Source organism: Miscanthus floridulus, chromosome 1 (assembly GCF_019320115.1).
Source record: "Miscanthus floridulus cultivar M001 chromosome 1, ASM1932011v1, whole genome shotgun sequence".
Classification (NCBI taxonomy): Eukaryota; Viridiplantae; Streptophyta; class Magnoliopsida; order Poales; family Poaceae; genus Miscanthus; species Miscanthus floridulus.
The window spans coordinates 175,407,566-175,428,176 of NC_089580.1; the positions used below are offsets into that span (position 1 = coordinate 175,407,566).

The following is a 20,611-nucleotide window of genomic DNA, read 5'->3' on the forward strand; positions in this document are numbered from 1 at the left end:
TGCTTGACTAGACGTGTATATTTATTTTGGGACGGAGAGAGCAGCATGGACGGACCTACAGGGTATGCAGGGTGGGCCACCGCATACCCTGGGGTCCGTCAGTCATAGAGATAGGTAGAAATTGCATTAGAATTTTTTTTAGTTTACCGAATTATATAAGAATTTTTTTTTGCTACGCATACCCAGAGATAAAAACATAGGTCTGTCACTGGAGAGCAGTGAGAAGCATGTTTTATTTAGCTCTCAGCTTCTAATATATAATGAAATAATTCTTGTCTGATTCCTTCTAATCAAAATACCTATAAAAATATTACCACCGAGGATATGAGTGATTTTCACACCGGCGCTGGTTCATCCCGAATCACAAATTCGTGATCCGACGGCCGCCAGTAGCGCAGGCCAAGTCGGGCTCGAGTACTGGGTTCGGACTCGGAATCCAATCTACAGTACGCCCGTAGCCTCCGACTCCAAATAAGGACGAACGCACCCGTCCCTTCTACTCCTAGTAAAGTTTCTATCTTGTTCCGCAAACCAGCGCAAACCTTCCCCTGACAGCGGCGGCGACACCCTCAGCGGCGGCGCCATGGTGCTCGAGGTACGACATGCGCCCCGCTGCCGTTTCTCGGTCCGTGAACTCCGATCCCCAACTAATTTCCTCCCCTCGGTTTCGCTTTCCCCTGCAGGCGACGATGATCTGCATAGACAACTCGGAGTGGATGCGGAACGGCGACTACGCCCCGTCGCGGTTCCAGGCGCAGGCCGATGCCGTCAACCTCATCTGCGGCGCCAAGACCCAGGTACCCACGCCGGTCTCCCCGTCCACCGATCCAATCGCCAGTTTCGTGTGGGTTAGGGTTTCTGGGATTTCGGATCTGATTGCTGCTGTTTGCTGGTGGGTGCAGTCGAACCCGGAGAACACGGTAGGCGTGATGACGATGGCCGGGAAGGGCGTCCGCGTGCTTGTCACTCCCACCAGCGACCTCGGGAAGATTCTCGCCTGTATGCACGGTAAGCTCACATCGATCCCAAAACCTTTGCTTTACTATCGCGGTGAGAGGATTTTGCCAATTAGTTTAGGGATTCAGTGCAACTGCCTAAGCTATCTCATAAGTTGTTAGATCATGGTACTTTGGTACTTGTAGTTTCCTGACCAAGTGATGCACAACAATGTACTGTATAGGGTTGGAAGTTGGTGCTGAGGCAAACTTGGCTGCGGCAATCCAGGTTGCTCAGCTTGCGCTTAAGCATCGCCAGAACAAGAGGCAGCAGCAGAGGATTATAGCTTTCATCGGAAGGTATGCAGGAGTGGCATAACTTATATGGCCATTATTAATTTTGTCTGAATTTAGGTTAATGAGTCTTGTCATATGTATCAGTCCTGTGAAGTACGACAAGAAAGTTTTGGAGACAATCGGGAAGAAGCTGAAAAAGAACAATGTTGCTCTTGACATTGTTGACTTTGGTGAATCCGATGATGAAAAACCTGAGAAACTTGAAGCATTGATTGCTGCTGTTAACAGCAGTGATAGCAGTCACATTGTTCATGTCCCTCCTGGTGATAATGCCCTCTCTGATGTCCTCCTAAGGTAATTTTGTGCCATGTTACTGGGTTCTAAGTTTTCATTATGCTGCGTATATGTTAACCTTATTTTTCTATCTTTACCCAGCACTCCTATATTTACCGGTGAAGAAGGCGGAAGCGGTTTTGCTGCTTCCGCAGCAGCTGCCGCAGCTACTGGAGCATCTGGATTTGAATTTGGTGTGGACCCAAATGTAGATCCAGAATTGGCACTCGCACTGCGGTTGTCTATGGAAGAAGAGCGGGCAAGGCAAGAGGCTATTGCAAAAAAGGCTGCAGAAGATACATCTAATACCGAAAATAACAATGCCTCAAGCTCAAACAGCGATTCTGTTATGGCTGAAGCAGAACCTGCCTCAAATGCTGCTGCTGGCGACAAGAAAGAACAGCCAAAGGTATTATCACTGTCCATCAGTTACAAACTAAAAATGCTCTGACCTGCCTCAAATGCTTCAAGTTTTGGTAGTTGTATGTACTCTCATGAACTCTTTTCAGCGATTTCATTTAAAATTGAGAGTGCATTTGCTTACATACTTTCTGTAACGACCATTAAAACTTAGATGATGATCTGCTAGTGATTGTTGTCAGAGCAGACACTACACTAGCATATGTTGAAACCTTATTGGTAGCCCTGTATATGCCAGTGCATTAATTAATTAATGCTAAAGTAGCTTGGTACATGCGCTGCCTCCTTCCCCCCCCCCCCCCCCCCCCCCCCCCCCCCCTACATAATCTATTTTTGTCCGTGCTTGATAAAAATATGGAAGATATTGGCCAGGTGCATCTTTTCTTGGCACATATGTACATAATTTCTAGTGTTCCTTGCTTAACTTTTTAACTAACAAAGTTTCCAATCACAAGTTCTACTTAATTTGTGCTAGTTTAAACTACGATTATATGCCAGTTTGTCTTCTGTTGCAATATTGATTATAAAGGTTGCAAGTAGCAAAGACCCTTTTCAATTAAAGTGCCTGACTCTGTATCTTCCATTTGTACTATTTGTATTGTATATTATTTATATTAATAGTTAATGTAATCCAAGTGGACATCAGAAGGCTAACATAGCTGTGATCACAGGATGATGACGATCTACTACAGCAGGCACTTGCAATGTCAATGGAGGGTGGTGCTTCAGGATCTGCAGCTGTGACTGACTCTGCTATGGCAGAAGCTGGTGCAGTTGACCCTGATTTGGCATTGGGTGTGTTTTCTCTTATATTTGCAGCCTCAACAATTCTAGCACAATTCTAGCACATACGGTATTTGTTGCTATCAATTAATTCTGGTAGTGAAATGGAAAACCACTGCTTTCTAGTGTGTACATGAAAACTTGGATGTTAACACTTCTTGCTCCAATAGGAAACATATAACAACCAACATCTTCAATTATTCCTCCCAGCATTAACTTAAACATAAGCATTTTCATCATGGGTAGTATTGATCAGTAATTCAGTGTAGTCATCAGAAATCACCAAGTTGAAAAAGCCACCATCTAGCGGATTAGTGATATGTTCCCAGGGCCCACACCTCATCCTAATATCAGATGATCCCCAAACACTTCTCTCTTTTTGTGAGTTCATTTCATTCCTATATATTTGTAAGTTCTATTAATGTGCACCCAGTCTGCCTTTTGCCCATAGACAAGCCCTCTTGAACAGTTAAACTGTACATAACTCATTAAGGAACATACTTTGTTATATATATTCTGGCTGTCCAATAGATCGTATCATTCAACGTCACATCTTCACATTACTCAAAAATGTTGCTTAGACTTTCTTTGTTTCACTTGTTTTCTTTTCTATTGATACCTATAGTATTACAATCTCATTTCTTTTATCAACCTCATTCTCTAATATTCCCATGCTCTGATTGTTTATATGCAGCTCTTCAAATGTCTGTCGAGGATGCAAACATGTCCAGTGACACTGATATGAGTAAGGTGTTTGAAGACAGAACGTTTGTGTCATCTATCCTTAATTCGGTATGTATTATTCTTATGAACTAATGACATACAGGTACATTTTTAGCTGCTGTTTTAATAATTTATTGGTCCTTTTTTTTTGTGTGGAATAACAGCTTCCTGGTGTTGATCCCAATGATCCATCTGTTAAAGATTTGCTGGCATCATTGCACAGCCAGGGGGAGGTATGTTCTTTTTTGGGTTACACTGAAGGTCTGCCAGTATTGTGATGCAATGAAATTCATGTTGCCTCTACATGATAGTATTGTTCAGGACCTTGACTAAATAAGAATATATATATTGCAAGATTTAAGTAACTAAGCCCCTGTTTGGATCCATAGAGCTAATAGTTAGCTGCTAATAATTAGCTCCTTGGATCCAAACAGGTCTAGCTAATTGTTAGCTGAATACCCAGCTAACAACTATTTCACTAGATGGACCAAACTATCTAATATTAGCTATGAACTATTAGCTAGCTAACTATTACCAGCTAATGGATCCACCTTATCTGGAGTTTGTATGCTCCAAATATGTGCTGTCTTCTGTGTAGAATAGAAAGAAAACAGTTCATCTAAACAACCCACGTGTAACCATAGCTCTAGGATCGGCAGATTTCTGAGCTCTGCCAGTAATGGCTCTGCTGTTTAAGATAGCATGTGGAGTTCTTTATGGTCCACAAGCAGAATTGGTCTTATGGAATGGAAATAGTAGCACATTACCAGGTGTGAGCACACGAATACCTTAGACAGCGGTACTGAGTCAAATTGTTGTGTACCCATTTGTGGTCTGCATACACTGGTTTGGTGAAAATAAAATATGCCCAAAGCAGTAAACCCCCGGTTCACATGAACTGCTATCCTGTAATGTTACGAATCTTGACTAGTCTGGTAATGTATGTATGTGGAAATATGATGGTTTCTTTATTTCTCTTTTTAAACAGCAAGAGAAGAAGGAAGACAAGTCAGACAAAACAGAAGATGAGAAGAAGTGATGTAGCCATGTTCATGCTTCCATGTAAGAGTTCATTATTCCATACATATTTCTATCTATCCACATCCACTGTTGAAATGCATATTCAGCATAGCTTGTTCAGCTCTTATCTGCTGTTTCAACGCTGACTTAAAAGAAGAGCTGGTGTGCCTGCTGCCTAGCCATTCTCAGGCTTTAGATGCTGTTTGATTTGATGTAAAGTAAAAGTACTTTAGGTAATATATGAATATGGACAATATGGACGAACAGCGTTATTCGTTACACTGTGCAGTGCCATGATCCCGTCAAGTCTGCAATCTTTGGGTAGTGGAGGCACATAAGTCAATTCATGGTTAACTCTGTTTAGTGATAGTGTGACCACTGGCTATCATTCCTCTTGCTCTAGCCTCATCTGTAAGCAGGAAATTAACATCTCTTTCTGACTTTGCAGGCGCACAAAGAAAGTGAAGATCAGTCTCCATTGGCTGCGTTTACTCTCTTGGATTCATGGAATTTGCTTATCTTCATGTAACAGTGCTTTGATTATAACTTAATGCCGAGGGAATTTGTATTATGACTGCAACAATCTTCTCTCCATATATGTTCAAGTGATTTTCGTGTTTTAAGCTCTCTTTGCCTTGTGTTTATTTTGATGCGATAAACTGGCCATTCACTCTCGTGTAAACCGATCTGGTTGGTTACAAGCCGTTGCCCTAGAATTTTACAGCGACTATGAGGCGGCTGGCATCGAAAATATCTGGAGTTTATGCGCTAGCCATTTGCATTCACGTACAGTGATACCCAGTGGCACTTGGGTAGAAGATGATTGATGCCTAAGAGCAACTGAGACTATAATTCTTGCTAATTGTTATATCCTTCCTGATGCTAGATGCCTAAGAGCAATTGAGACTATTCTTCCTAAAATAGTGATTTTTTTCTCCCAACAGCTTGTCTAATTGGATATCTGAATATAGCAATACACCATTCTAGATTTTTTGTTTGCCAAAGATGGACATTAATTCTCTGGAGTGCGCATAAGATATAAGAGTAGAAAAGATATAAACGATTTTTATTCAAATGACTCTTCAGATGATGATTTAGACGATAAGTTTTAGAAAGACTCCTGAAGATGCTCTAAGCTTGAGGTATCGAATCAAACTTAGGTTAGGTTGAGTAGTATTGCCAAATAGATGATGGCAGTGTTTTAGTTCTAATGATTTGTTCTTTCAATTGATTGAACTATTTCCTATTGTGTCGGCTTAGTGGATATGGTGACGGTCGTTTCAGTTGTCGGGACACGCATTCATAAATATACATCTATCTCGTGAGGAGAGGTTAGATTTTGGGCTAACAGCGGCGAGATCTTATAACGACGATTTGCTTTTGGTGGAACACCACGGTGCAAAGACGGGTCACGGGAGGCTGAAATAAAATATGATACTTTCTATCTTGAATTTCTTTACATAATTTCGTTTTATCTGTACAACTGAGTGTTTCGGCACGATCACAGACACCTGTTTCGTGACTCCGCAATCTCGAGCTCTCAATCGTGAGCCAAAGACGGACCTTTTCTGAGCCTGCCGCTGCTGATCTTCGGGCGGTGGAGAATACTAGTTCTTGAAAGTTGGGACTGGGGAGTGGGGAGACGCCCTTCGCAATCGTCATTCAACCATGGCACATAGCAGCCACACACCTGCCCTCCGACTTCAATGTCCTTTGATTCCCTTCTGATCACTGGAGTCTCTCCACGGGTACGCCACTGACAGGAAGGTTTGTCGCATATCCGTTGTCAAGATTATACGAGTAGTGTCCTCCGCGGCGCGGATCCACGCGACGATGTGCTGCGCCTGTCAGCCACTCAACCCCTCTTCCATCGCTTTCTGGTGCGTGGTGCCGGTCCACTGGCGTTCTGATCGTCGTCGGCTCGCGCGTGCAGACGGGCGTGTCGCCCCATGACTCCATGAGCCCATGGAAGTGGAACCCAGCCTTTCAAAACTCTAGTCGTTGGCGCAAGGACGAGAACAGGTCGGGATAAGCTGTCGTGTTTGGCGGGGTTTCCTCGTCGGCAGAAGCAGGTATCGCTCGCACGTCGGGCGCTCATCGCCCGTGCAGTGCTGTCGATAAAATTCTTCAGCGACAGCTCTTGATTTTTTGCGTCAGACAGATGTCGACGTCGTCGTTGCGTAGACAATGGGGTCTACTCCCCCGGCAGGCTATACAGCTCTTGATTTGTTGAAGGGACGCGGCGCTCTGTTTGCGTGGAAGGCGCTCTGTCGTCGCTCAATGATTGCCGAACCGAGGCCAGCAAATTGCAAAGGGCAGTTATGATAGCAAGTTTAAGCCACAGAAGAAAGCGAGACGGAGATAAAAGAGTATTGGTTGATGTCAATTTCAACTTATAAAAGCTTAGAGAAATTGTGTGTTGTAGGGTGTGTTTCCCTTTTATCTTATTTTCCTCTAGTAAACCTTCTCCATTTATTGTTAGTGCTCCTTTGGACTTTCACATTGTTACTAAGCTCTATGCCTCTATCCAAACATTCCCACTTTCAATCTCGACACAAGAATTTTACAGAAATCAACTCAAATTTCAATTTCATACGAAAAACATAGATTTCAGAAAAATTCCACGTTCCAAACAGAGCTTTATTTGGAGGAATAGAATATCCTATATGAAATTTTCTTATGAGAGTGTGTTTGGAACGTAGGAATTTCACGGGAACTAGTTCAATTTTACAGGAAAAACGCAGGAACATGAATTTTTTCCCGCAATCCAAACAAGCCCTCAAGTTTTTTTGTTAGAAAGGATTGACTTCCTGCAAATCCTATAGAAATTCTCTGTTGTTACGGACTTGTTCGTCCGGACGCTGTCACGCAGAGGGAGCAAAACGAGCGTCGTGTTCGGGCTTGCAAGGGAGCGCACCAACAGTGGTCCCGCGCCACCCCGGACGTCGCCCACACCGCCCCGAACTTCGTTTGCACCGCTGCCACGTGCATCTCATATACAACACCCGATCTATTTTGAAACATCCAAATGCAACAGTTGCAACATACAAAAAGAAGGCAAATGAAACACTTGAAACAAGCGTCTGAAACACTTGCGAAAACGCTTGAAAAACATTTGAAAAACATTGCAAACATATGCAACATCCAGATGAAACACTCGCAAATATATGTATGAAACACCTGAAAACACATGAAATATATGTTTGCAACTTGCATGTATATGCAACATTCAGATCTGCTTTTGCAACATCCAAATAAAACTCTTGCAACATTCGTCTGGAACAGATGAAATATTTGGAACATACACTTGAAACATACGTGTATAGCCATTACAACATGTGCAACATCCTAATCTACTTTTGCAACATCGATATACAACAATTGCAACATACTTCTGAAACATTTGAAACACTTAAAACATACTATTGCAACATGCGCTTTAAGCGTAGCATCTGCTTGCTGCTTGGACGAATGGAGGCTCATCGACGCGGAGCTTGATGCCGCGGAGTGGTGCAGAGGTCGCTGGTGTGGAGCTCGTCAACGGCACGGACCTCGTCAAGGGCAGGGGCAGGCGGATGGAGCACGACAGCGACGGGAGGCGCGAGTCCGGGCGGGGTCCGTCCCGGAGCAGAGGCGTGTAGCGTGCTGAGCGGACATGCGACGTGGGCGGGGACGGTGCGGGCAAGGCGCAAAGCAAGCGGACAACTTATACCCAGTCCGTCCGGATCGACAGACGACCCATAAGCAGCATTACTGCTGTTGTTACCCAGTTCTATCACAATATCCATCCTCGCAATTCCTTGGAATTCAACTGTATGTATTCTATTTCTACTTTTTTTTTCTCCCTACATTTCTACGATCAGTGTTCCAAAGAGGCTCTTAAGTATGTTTCAATCATGTGGATTTTTACTATCACTCGGGTTTCTGTGTGCCGGGTGTTTTTCTCCCCGTTGCCTTTCTTTTTCACCACTCCATTTTCGTAACATCAACGTAGATGCTTGAGGGCTGTCTATTAGCCTACAGCCGAGGGCTCATGATCACTCTTTTCTGAAGTCTGAACGGTTTTTTATAGCTGCGCAGCCTCGGCCCTCATTATCCGGAAGCATGAGCACGTCTACGGGCTATAAAGAAGTGGTCAGTGGTGTAAAACATAGAGATTTTATACAGGAGAGAAGAGAAGGAGGAATCATAATCCCAGTCCGTTTGTATATAAGCTCTTATCAAACTCTTAATTTTTAGCAGGACTATATATACGTGGAAGCTCTACATTATAATTACGAATATTTAGAAAAAATAAAGAATAGTCTCCTTATCTTGTGTCTATTTGTTATCTACTTTTATCTACTGTGTTGATCATGAGAGACAGAGAGAAAAATGTCCTAACAACTGGTAACATGTTTTATAACAAGTTATCAGCAGGACAAACTCTCATCGACAACGCTGTTGAAGCCGTCGGCATCAAAAACGTCCCGCCGCGACTACTTCGACGACGTCGACATCTCCGACGTTGTTAGTGGAACGGATCTACTATCTCTGCCTGCTACCGATTTGAATTACATCGACTTGCACCATCGCTGTCAAGCAGACAGTTCTACGATAATGCCAAACGCTCTACGCGATATGTCTGTGTGTTGCTACGGAACAACTAAACTTTTATACTAAAAGCACATGGATCGCACGATAAGACAAGAATACTGTGAAATTAAATACCGATGTTAAAGTGACATTTAATCCAAAAAGCAAAGTTCGTGAAATTAACACAGTCACATAGAGCGCGGCGTCGCAGGCTCACCAGCTCTACTATATATACCATTCTGTACGTTACAACAGGAACAAATAATGCCCTGATAATTTGAGCATGAATGTATTGTATTATTACCGTAACAAGACTGTTCCTCATCCTCAACCTTTTAGAACTAACCATCTCTCTAAATTATCAGTTTGCTTCATATAGGACCGGAAGGCCACCCTTATTCATATTTGAGATAATATAACATGTCTTCAACCATATGCCTCTAGTATTGAATTATGATCTAGTTTAGTATGCCTTTGACGCTTTTAAACATTGTTCCATTAGTATCTGCGATTAGTAACTCAATAAGATGTAGGCAATTTTTTTAATTCAATACAAAAGACTTGTAATGAACAGACTATAATTCTAGCATAGTATAATGAGACCATTATACTTGAGAAGTCCCGGATCTTGAAATTGCAACAAAGCTACTCACCCTTTCTAAAACACAAATAGTTATAGGAGGCCAGCAAAATTTCAATGCAATTCACGAGGTAGCGTGCAGGGGTGGATAGCGTGCGTGGGGATCGCATGCCGCACATGGGATGCAGCCAGGATCATGGGATCGCACGTAGATCATCGTAGGCTGAAGCTCTGTTGCATTAAGAATTCAAAATGCCAGATCATTGGCGGCTAGAGCTGCGCGATCTTACTCGGATACCGGTTGGAGTCTTTCCAGAAGTCCAGAACCCCAGTGGCGAGATCCCTATCCGTCAAAAGGCAGCTTACACGGTCGCTTCCCTTGTCATCTTCCTTGTTGGCAACAATCTGCCTTTGTACGAGGTTCGTCCCTCGTTGGCCCCCCATCCACTATACTGGGTGCACACGGCCAGCGCATCATCCAACTGAGTCATTGCCGAATGACGTGCGCATTGGCCGCCTAGCAGTTGAGCACGACATCCATGGCATGTCCGTTAAAACGGGGCAGCGTACAGTGATCTCAGACAAAATTCAGTCTTACTACCACCAGCGTGATCTCAGACAAAATTCAGTCTTACTACCACCAGCTTTCTTCCACATTGAGACGGTCTGCCACGCATGCTGAGATGCGGCCACAGTCAAGGTCTATGCCCATGAGTTGCAATGGGCCAATAATTATCTATGTTGAGGCAATTTTTCTAGAGAATGCAATAAAAAGAATCTCAATTCAACCATGTATCGTGCAATCCGCGTAATGTTCATACATGCACCCAAATAAAAATTGCTATTGCCCACTACGAAACTAATTTTTTTGTCACTTTACATTGAGCAAAAGTTATGCAAGCCAATGCTTGCTTTTAAGTGTTATGATCTATGGAAAAGACCAAGCGTGATTTAGAATGGCCCCATTGATCACGCATCCAACCAGCTATTCCTCCCCTGCATCAAATCAAATTGAAAGGTTAGTCATTTAAGGTTTCACAAAAATTCGACCCTAACAGGATCAGATGGTTGGAACACCTCAACATGACAGCATGTGTTTTATAAGGTGATAACAGTAATACCTTGGCTCTTTGGAACTTGGAAGTGGATCAACTGCCTCCTGCTCACTCCCAGTAAACTACACTGCAGATTACAAAGACTCCAACATTATCTTGAGTTAAATTAGTACAAGAGTACATGACAGAGTGAGATATAACTGCAAATAATTGGGCAGAGGTAATAACTTAGTATATTCCTAATAGAAAGAATGGTAACTGAAAGGAGGAAGCCAACACCCAAGATTAGTTATATGGTCTCTGATTAAAACTACAATTGAACTTAAAAACTAACATATGCATGTTTGACGTAAAAACAATTTGTTTTCACTGAATAAGGGCTTTTTTGCTAATTTGCACTCTAAAAGCACACTTCAGATATTCCTTTGTAGTCGGTGGACCAAATTTTCTAGAGATCTATACATGCATATATGAGCATCTTTTCTGAAAACAATCAGGAAAAATCAATAGATACTTTTCTCTGTTAGCATGTGTCTAAACATTTTTAATACAATAGATATTCTTCGATGTTAGCATGTGTCCAAACATTTTTAATACAACAGATACACTTCTCTGTTAAATAAACTTAGTAGTTTCGTGCCGGTTAATATAGCTCCAAACAACCCAATGACAAGTTTTTGTGATTGGATGGCAAAGTATATTCATACAACTAAATAAAAGAAAAAATCCTGTAAATGGATCCTCATTCTTTGGCGTTCAGTAGCTAATTAGAAATATATTGCAGAGTATGATGTGCTGACATTGCCCTTCGACCAACTTATCCAATGTCAAGTGCTTAAAGTAACATAAATAATAGGATGCAAACTGAAAACGTCAAGAGTTTGCGCCCGATCCCACGGCGCGCACCGACGTCTGGGTCCACAAGCTTTGTCTCGTTCGATCCCTAAAAGACTAACTACCTCTCCTGATCCCACGGCGCGCATCGACGCCAGGATCCATGAGCTCCGTCTCACCCGATCCCTAAAACAACTAAACTACCTCGACTGCGCAACGACGCATTGGTTAAACAAACTCCATCTCAACTAAAAAACACGTACACACGTCCGCTAAACAAAACACCCCCTAGATGGTTCTGCTTGAACCGCCTGGGGGCTCGGGGGCTACACCCGTGGGTGCGCTCGCGCGCACCAGCCGACAAAACAAAAATCTCCCCCGCTGACAACACGGAAAACCCCCCAGATAGTTCTGCCCGAACCACCCGGGGGCTCGGGGGCTACACCCGCGGGTGCGCTCGCGCGCACTCGCCGTCGAGACAAAAATCCCCCGTACGATTCTGCCTGAATCGCCCAGGGGCTCAGGGGCTCCTGTTGGGTTCATAAACCCGGGGTCCCTCGCAGACCGGCTTTCCTGTAAAGGCTCGGCCCAAGCAGACAGCGCGTAACTCATGGGTCGGCCAAGAGTCTAAAACAACAGGCCAGAAGAGTGGTCCAGTCATCGACCAGAAGGTCTGGCCGAGAAGGAACAACGCCCGCTTGTCGACTCCGGACCATCTCTCTGTCCGGAGCGCTCACTTCGGTCTCCAGCCGCCTCCGGACGGTCTCTTCGATCGGAAGGCCTGGCAAAGCACTACCTCTGACTCCGACCACACATCTGCAACTGGGGTATGCAAAGACCCTGCTCACTGCTCTTCTCCGACTGGCGTAACCAGAGCCGACTGGGACCAACCGACCGGGGACGTCCGCCCGGAAAGGACCAGAGAACGAACGGAGAAAGCAAGGCAAGGCGCTCAAGTCAAACCATGATACCAGGGACCGTACCCTGTCACCTGCAGGAACAGTACTCTGCAACCACCCTGACATAAATAGTATTGTAAGTGCCGATATTTTTCTCTATAGTATTGTGGGCACCTTTAATTCCCATACAGTAAGACCCCCACATGCCTCTAGGCATCGACAGTATTGTGGGTGCCGGGATTTACCGTATCGAGTGAACATGATGAAACTCCTCACATGGCTCTAGGCATTAACAATATATACAGGTGCCGACATCTGCTATACCCAAAACAAGACGACGTAACCTCCCACATACAACCGACATCCAACAGTGTTGTGGGCGCCTACCATCCTCCTGTACCCGTCGACGTGGGCAACAAGACTTAGAAGCATACAAACTCTCTCCCTCTCACGTGTAAGGCCATCCCCTTCATCTATAAAAGGGGATGCGCTCTCTCTCAAGAGACTCAGTTGATTCAAGTTCATATAAGCTAATCCAGATCGATCAAGTCCACTAGCTCACAACCACAAAACCACCAGGTTCGGACCTCAAGCACACGCTTGAACACTTAGCTCATAGAGGAGCTCTTGTCCATCTCGGCCTTTCCGACCAGAGCCGACTGGGCCACTTGCACACCCCATCTTTCTCCTTCTTGTTTGTAACCCCACTGTAAACTTCGAGCACCTAGGCTCAGGAGTAAAGTCACCGACCGACTCAAACTGGACGTAGAGCACGTTGCCTAAACCATTATAAACCCTGTGTCATTGAGTGCTAGGCCACCTCTGATCACAACGTGCGACAAAACTATAAATATTTACTTGTTGGTCACTTTCTGCACCGATACTATTAAAGATCTAATATTGGCATTAGAGGAAGAGAAAGCCTATTTTGAATGCTAAATATTATTTCCACATAAGAAAAATGATCTAAAGAAAATATTCCTCGGAGCTTGAAGCAGGAACAATATCACACACTAAATCAAACAATAGTTTGACTAATGCTGTTGTGAAGCATGAAGCGGAGCATATGCCAAATATTTTGGAAAAATGAGAGGAGTAACTTGAAGTTATAAATCAGAAGTTGTGTTTACTAGTAGTAAACTAAATATTATATACTATCAAGCTAAAATCTACGGGGACGTCTGTGGATTCTAGTTTAATGTATACTTGTCAACTAAAAAAACAAACTCCTCCATTCTCATGAAGAGAACACCCCATGAAGAAGGTTAAGCACCTCATGAGGAGAATCATCATGAAGATAAAATCCAACACACTTGGCGCGTGCATCATTAGTGTTGGGTATGCAGAACAATAAACCATCTCTTATTTGGAAAATGACAAAGAAATAGAATAATCACATTGTGAGAATATTGGGAGAAAATAAAGTTGTCGACAACACTACCTCTATAATTATAAATGTTTCTCTTATGAGAACCCGAATTCAAAAAACAAAGTCCATGGCAAAGTCACCTGTAGCGATTATATCGGGTCAATGAAAAAACAATTAAGGTTGAATCTCCTACTAAGAAGAAATAAATATTCTGCTATACCTCTGGCAAATGAAATGAATGAATATGAAATATGCAGTTAGTAAGTGGATTCTGAAAATTCATATAGTTCCTGAAGGATAGAAATCGTAACATATGAAAATTAAATCTCATATAAAGTATTAAGAAGTCTAAGGTGCAATATATTCCTGAATGAATATTAAAGTCTCAAGAAGAGCATGTCCTAAAAGGAAAAGAGTCATTGAACGCTTTGCAGTGAATAACACTATTTTATTGTGTATATCACATGATAATCTTTCATATAGTAGAGACTATCTCATAGAAGAGAAATATTCTTCGCTAAGAATGGGAACATCCTCGAAGGAATTAATCCATGAAGGATTTACCAGTCAATTTTTAAATAAACACCATTAATTTCTGAAGTGAAATATAGACCAGAGAGAAAGCAAATGAGGAATCATAAACACCGTATATGTGTCATATAAACACTTAGAAAGTGCGTATTGAAAAGCTAGCATTAAAGTGATAATATCCTCTAAATACCATAGAAGGTATAAGAATAATTGTGACTTTGGCAATTGAATTATCCCCTAAATACCAAATGCAAGATTGGATTTATTATTTAGTGGTACAATCAAAATCTCGAAGATTTGTAGAACATATAATTTGAAAATCCATTAAGAAGGAATTATAAGTATTCAAACTCTAGTATAAGTTTGATACACTATCTAGAAGATATTGAATACTAAAAATTATTTACCTCTATAATCCTCTGAAAGGATTTATTACCCTGAAAGATAAATTTTATTTGTTTTGCATAACTAATAAGTGGTCATTATGCATGAGGCATATTGCTCTTATTTATACTCGTATTATAATTCATAGAAGAATTTGGAGCCATCTTTTGAAAGATATAATATTATGGTACTGCATACCATTAATTAATCACGCAATTATGAAAAGTGAGATTTGAACAATAAAGTTCAAACTATAGCTTTATGAGGGGGAGCATATTTGATTAAATCTACATTGAAGGTAAACCACTAAAATCACAGATATCAAGTAGATCATATTTGCTAAAGCAGTGAAGTTTATGCATAGATCATGAAGATCAATATTTGTTCATAAAAAATAGAATAACCTAAAAAATACATGACCGGAAAGGTTAAATGTTGTACTCCTTTTACTTATGTGAGTTTTTACTTAAAGGTTTCTCACAAGGTTTTTAATGAGACACATGTGCAATGTAATTAACCAGCCTGTTCACTGGTTGGTTTCTGGGATGATAAGCCCGGCTGGTGCTGATTTGTTGTGAGAGGAAAACACTGTTGGCTAGCTGATAAGCCCTGGCTAAAACCAACAAGCGAACAGGCTGAAAGAATGCGAACAGACTCTTTTCTCCAAGAGCCGTTTTTTTCACTGGGTTTTCGGATGGAGTTTTTAATGAGGCATGTCATATCGTGGTAATCGCCCAAGGGGGAGTATTATAAAGCTTACGGACTTTATCTTAGAAGGAAAGAAGGAGAAATCCTAATCCTAGTCTGTTTGTAAGTAGGCTCTTACCAAACTCTTAGACCTTGGCAGAACTATATATGCGTGGGAGCTATATGTTGTAATTACGAATATTTAGAGAAATAAAAATAGTTTTCCTTGTAAAGATGAAGAAGGAAAGGTTCTAACCGACAACATGTTTTATAACAGTCAGGCCACCGGCTCTAGTCCTACGCTAATTTGGGCTATTTTAGCTAGGGTCATCATGGGTTGGATGCGCCTGGTTTATGACTTCTGTTGTGCTTCAGCAAAAACTCACATTCTACCGGCAATCTCCAGACGCTAAAATACCTGCCAAAAATCTCAACGGGGGCTACAATGCTACGCAATCTAGTCGCCCATAATGCTCTGTTTTCTTTCGACGAGCAACGTATTGCAATTTGCAACGTCCCATAAAGCTTCTCAATTATCTGGTGCGAGATCCGTTTGCTTTTGGGTTTTGGCTTGCGACCTCTCTTCACCCCCCCACCCACCCCCAACCCCAACTGTACGGCCGTCTCGTTGCATTAAAAGCAAGCAAGTCATCCTCCTCCTCCTCATCAATGCTCTCGAGAAAAAAAGAAGAGGGCGTTGGAATTCAAAAGAGCGCGCAAGAGAATCAAAAGAGACGGCCTGCCGCCCGCAGATCTCAAACTCGCACGGACGAGTTTCCTCGTCACACCAAGAAATCCACGTACACGCTGTCACGCGAAGACAAAATTGCCCGAAAAAAAGAACCACCCCGATCTGCGCTCCACTGACGCCTGGCCGCGCGCACCTGTCTGCGCGTCCGTCCCACCGACCACCGACACGCGCTCGTGAATGAAAACGTGAAGCAGCGAGCGACTGACTGCTCAGGCGATGGCGAGACGCGGACGGGGGGAACCGGGAAAGGGTTGGAAAAAAAGGGGCCAGGCCACGGCCGTGCTCTGCTAACGGCCCCCACGTCCGCCCCACCGCCGTGCCGTGCATGCGCGCTTTCTCTTCCTTTTTTTCGCGAGTGCCGTGCCGGTGCTCGTCGCCGATTGGCAAACGGCCACCGCATCCTCTTCCTCCCTTACCTTGCAAGCAAAGGATGGACTGCAACGGGCACGGTTCACGAGTCATGAGTGGTGACGAGCCTCGGCGAGGGTGGCCGCTGGCCGGGGACGTTTTACGTCCTAGGCGAGGCGTGTGCTAGGTTACTAGCCTCTATGCCATGTCCAATGTCGCAAGTCTGGTAATGACCGGTGCAAATCTTGGGAGATCGCAATGCCTCCTGCGTGGTCATCGGGATGATGATGAGAGCGAGGACGAGATGATGCAATGTGCTATGTGCCTTTCCAAATGGATGTAAAATTTGGATCTATCTAGTTTAAATTCTTATATGTACCAAACTCTTTTTTTCTTGATCACCGCTTAGCGGCTTCCCTTATTTTGTCTCTGCGATATTGCTGTCCACCTACTAATTTATGGTTCAAGCTTAAAGTAACCCACAACCTTAATTATAAACCTAATTATAATTATGTTGTAAAATATTTTTATTATTATTCTAGGTTCGCTTGTAAGCAAACACAGCACCAAAAAAACAGGGGATAGTATGTGCCTATTGCATTATTGCTTTTTCCATTCGATGAGAGAGAGGGGGGAGAGAAGGGATTTTTGGGCTGCTTTGCCGCACTCTTTTTATAAAGTCGACCCACCCTCACCTAATGTCAAAAGAACCCGCAGCAGGGGAGACTGGGGGAGATTGAGAGAGGAGGGTTCCTGAAAGAGAGCCCAAACCCAAGCAGAGAATACCACCGTTCCCTCGCCAGGGCGTTCATCCGCAACGATCCGCAGCCTGCAGCCATGGCGATGGCTTACAAGATGGTAAAACCCACCGCCCCGGTCATGGCGCAGCCGCTTCTTCTCTCTCGTGAAATCAAGCAGCCATGGCTCAGGATTGACGGCGCTCTGTGCCCTGCGCGTGTGTTTTGCAGGCGACGGAGGGGATGGATGTGAAGGAGGAGTGCCAGCGCTGGTTCATGGAGATGAAGTGGAAGAAGGTGCACCGCTTCGTGGTGTTCAAGATCGACGAGCGGTCGCGCGCCGTGCTGGTGGACAAGGTGGGCGGCCCCGGGGAGGGGTACGAGGAGCTCGTCGCCGCGCTGCCCGGCGACGACTGCCGCTACGCCGTCTTCGACTTCGACTTCGTCACCGTCGACAACTGCCAGAAGAGCAAGATCTTCTTCATCGCCTGGTAATCATCCTGAGCCGCTCGATCGCCTCTAATTTCCCGTCGATCTCTCTCTCAAACAAACCAATTCCCTCCTCGTAAATAAAAGCTCAATCTATCCCTTCTCTCCCATGGCGATCTTGATTACTACTGCTAATCCAGCCATGGAATTTTGTTAGAAAAGGTAGTACTACCACTAAACCTGGTAAACTGAAGTGAGAAGAATCAATTAATTCGGTACGGGGATGCTGGAACGATCCGGTCCATTCCCATTTACTCATTGCTGATTTGAGCATTCATGTACAGAGTAGCCTTGCCACGGTACTGTCCATAAAGGCATAAGCCCAACCTACACGTAGCAGCGCCAACTGCCCGAAAGGCCGAAACCGTATTTGTCAACGTTTTTCTCTAGAAGCATTCATTCAGCTTGGAAGATGCGCACGCGAATCATAAAACTACGGCAGCCCTGAAACAAAATCCCTGTCCGTCTTTTCCACAGTTGAAAAAAAACTGGGTTTGGTGATCGTAGTCGTAAAAAAACATAGTAACTGCTGTAAGTCCGATTAAGAATGCAAGTGACGAAAGAAACGGCATCTTGCAACTGAAAAGTCAAGGCAATCTCGAAACTGTTTGGTTCGACAGAATGCGCGTATTGTAATTTCCTACTAGTAAACTTTGAAGGAAAGCAAATAAATAGTATTTTTCTCTTCTAACAAATCAGCAGCGTCAGCCAAATTTCAGCGAGTCGAACAGGGCAGCAGTGTAGAACATGTCCTGTCGCTCGTCTGAAGGAAAGCAAACCTGTCTTCTTGAGCCTTAGAGGTGCAGGAAGGCATCACACAATTCACAATTGACTAGAAATCTGCAGATCTAATGACTGTTCAATCAGTGCCGCATCCTTATCTCACAAAGCAGGAAGGTGCGCCAAGCTTTTTCGGTTTTTTCTCCACAGGGAAAAAAGTTGCTTGCGGCACTCGTCCCCGCTGGGATCATGATCATGACGGGGACCAAACTTTCCTGCTAAGCCCTGGCCAGGCCTCCCTTTCTCCCTGTCACTGTTGTCTTGAGCGCTCTCTACACGCATTATTTTGTTCCAAAGCCAGCAGTGCTAAGCACGCCCGCTATTTTATCAGATCTGATCTAGCCTGAATCCACCTGTTGTCTAGATCTATCAGCCCACCGAAAGCAAAGCATCGCCCACGATGACAGCCATAGGCAAAACTGTCCAATCCTCCAGTTTATGAACCATATTTTTATTTATGACAACAAATCCGTCAGCAAAAACGAGAGCAACTATATTTATATACTTCTTTCTTGATCGATCTGTCCGTGTCCGGCAACAACACCGCCAAACAAGATTTGATCACCACGAGTAAGCAGCACGACCGAATTATTTAACTGCTGTTAACTTGTCAACTTCCTCCATTTGTTAAATAAAGCGCTATGGTTTTGCTGCCGACTGCTGGCTGCTGGTGCGCTGCATTTCCAGTGGGCTATTGCGCAGGCAGTTGTTCTGACTTCTGACGGGTGGATTCGTTGCTTGGTGCTGCGCTTCTCTTTTGGCGCAGGTCACCGGCGGCGTCGAGGATAAGGGCCAAGATCCTGTACGCGACGTCGAAGCAAGGCCTGCGGCGGCTGCTGGACGGGGTCCACTACGAGGTGCAGGCCACCGACCCCTCCGAGATGGGCTTCGACGTCATCAGAGGCCGCGCGCAATGAGGCCCGCGCTGCACTCTTCTCCTACTTACTGCTACCTGTCACCTGTGCGTGTGCGTGTGCTCCTACTACTCAGTACTCCTGCCTCTCTGCGACCCTGCGTGCGTGTGTGTGTGATCGGCCGGATGCTAATTGGCGTTGGTGTGCTCCCGTAGCGATAGCGTCGATGATGCCAATCTGACGAGGCTTCGCGTGTGTTTGCTTTGGTATTTTCGGTTTCTTTGGAGAGATGATGCAGGCGTGGTGTGTGCTGATGTTGATGGGTGGAGTAGAAGCTGAGGGAGTAGCAGGGGATTAATGAAACGTCCATCTCTGCGACGTAGAATTCCACTGAACAATGCTCCAGTGTACCATAAGCTGCTTCAGATTATTTGATCGCGTTTCTCTCCGACTGTGGTGCTTAGTACTTGCTATCGTTTCTACCTACAATTTTTTTTTTGAGAAAACACCTTTCTACGTACAATTCAGAGCAAAGCTGTTCTGTGCTTCCATTTTTTGTTCGAAGAATGTCAGAGTTTCATAAAACGATTAGGTAAAGTAGTTTGGAGGCGCCAGTCTCAATTTCTGAAGTACGTAGAGAATCTGCTCTCCAACCCTCTTCTGCGGTTGATTCAAAGGAAGCGATGTAGATGTTGGGACAAGAGCAAGTGTTCAGATCTGAAGAGAACAGTGAACACACAGTTAATCTCAAGGTCGCAATCTTGGTACATGTGGCAGGAGAAGCTGGGCACGTCAGGAGGTTGTGCTTTTGTCGGTGCTTACTGCTTACGCGCCGCACAGGCGGACAGAATCACAGAACTAATGGTGTTCAACAGTACTGTTTTTTTTTTGTGTAGCAAATTCAACAGTACTGTGTGAATGACACGGACCGGAACCACACGCTACGCTAGCCTGTACAGTCCAGTCCAGAGGCCCAAATTGTGCGATTGCAATTCCATAGTCCAGAGGGGCCCAAATACCTGTGCGATTGATTGCCTATAGTCCAGGGTGGCCCAAAAGTTGCGCAGTTGTAGCCCAGCATGAGGAATCGGACTAGATTAAACGTGGGCTCATTTACCCACAGAAGCCATGGCGATTCAGTGACGCTCACACTGAGATCTGGCGGCGCCCTCATTTGCACGGATGTTGCTTTTGCTTGCTCAAGAGCGGTCAAAGTTCCTTCGTTAT

The 20,611-nt window shown here is 44.2% G+C and overlaps 2 protein-coding genes across 2 annotated transcripts; both read left to right on the forward strand.

The window, feature by feature from the left end:
* Positions 1 to 454: 454 nt before the first annotated feature.
* Positions 455 to 5,134, forward strand: LOC136503079 (26S proteasome non-ATPase regulatory subunit 4 homolog). Its single transcript, XM_066498275.1, has 11 exons — positions 455 to 595; positions 684 to 797; positions 903 to 1,008; positions 1,181 to 1,295; positions 1,377 to 1,586; positions 1,668 to 1,974; positions 2,657 to 2,780; positions 3,463 to 3,560; positions 3,656 to 3,724; positions 4,480 to 4,553; positions 4,960 to 5,134. The coding sequence occupies exons 1-10, from the start codon at positions 584 to 586 to the stop codon at positions 4,528 to 4,530; spliced, it is 1,206 nt and encodes a 401-aa protein (XP_066354372.1). The 5' UTR covers positions 455 to 583; the 3' UTR covers positions 4,531 to 4,553; positions 4,960 to 5,134.
* A 12,090-nt stretch (positions 5,135 to 17,224) lies between these two features.
* On the forward strand, positions 17,225 to 19,833 carry LOC136548948 (actin-depolymerizing factor 5). Its single transcript, XM_066540295.1, has 3 exons — positions 17,225 to 17,382; positions 17,493 to 17,752; positions 19,297 to 19,833. Exons 1-3 carry the CDS (start codon positions 17,362 to 17,364, stop codon positions 19,445 to 19,447), a joined length of 432 nt encoding a protein of 143 aa, XP_066396392.1. The 5' UTR covers positions 17,225 to 17,361; the 3' UTR covers positions 19,448 to 19,833.
* The last annotated feature ends 778 nt before the right edge of the window (positions 19,834 to 20,611 follow it).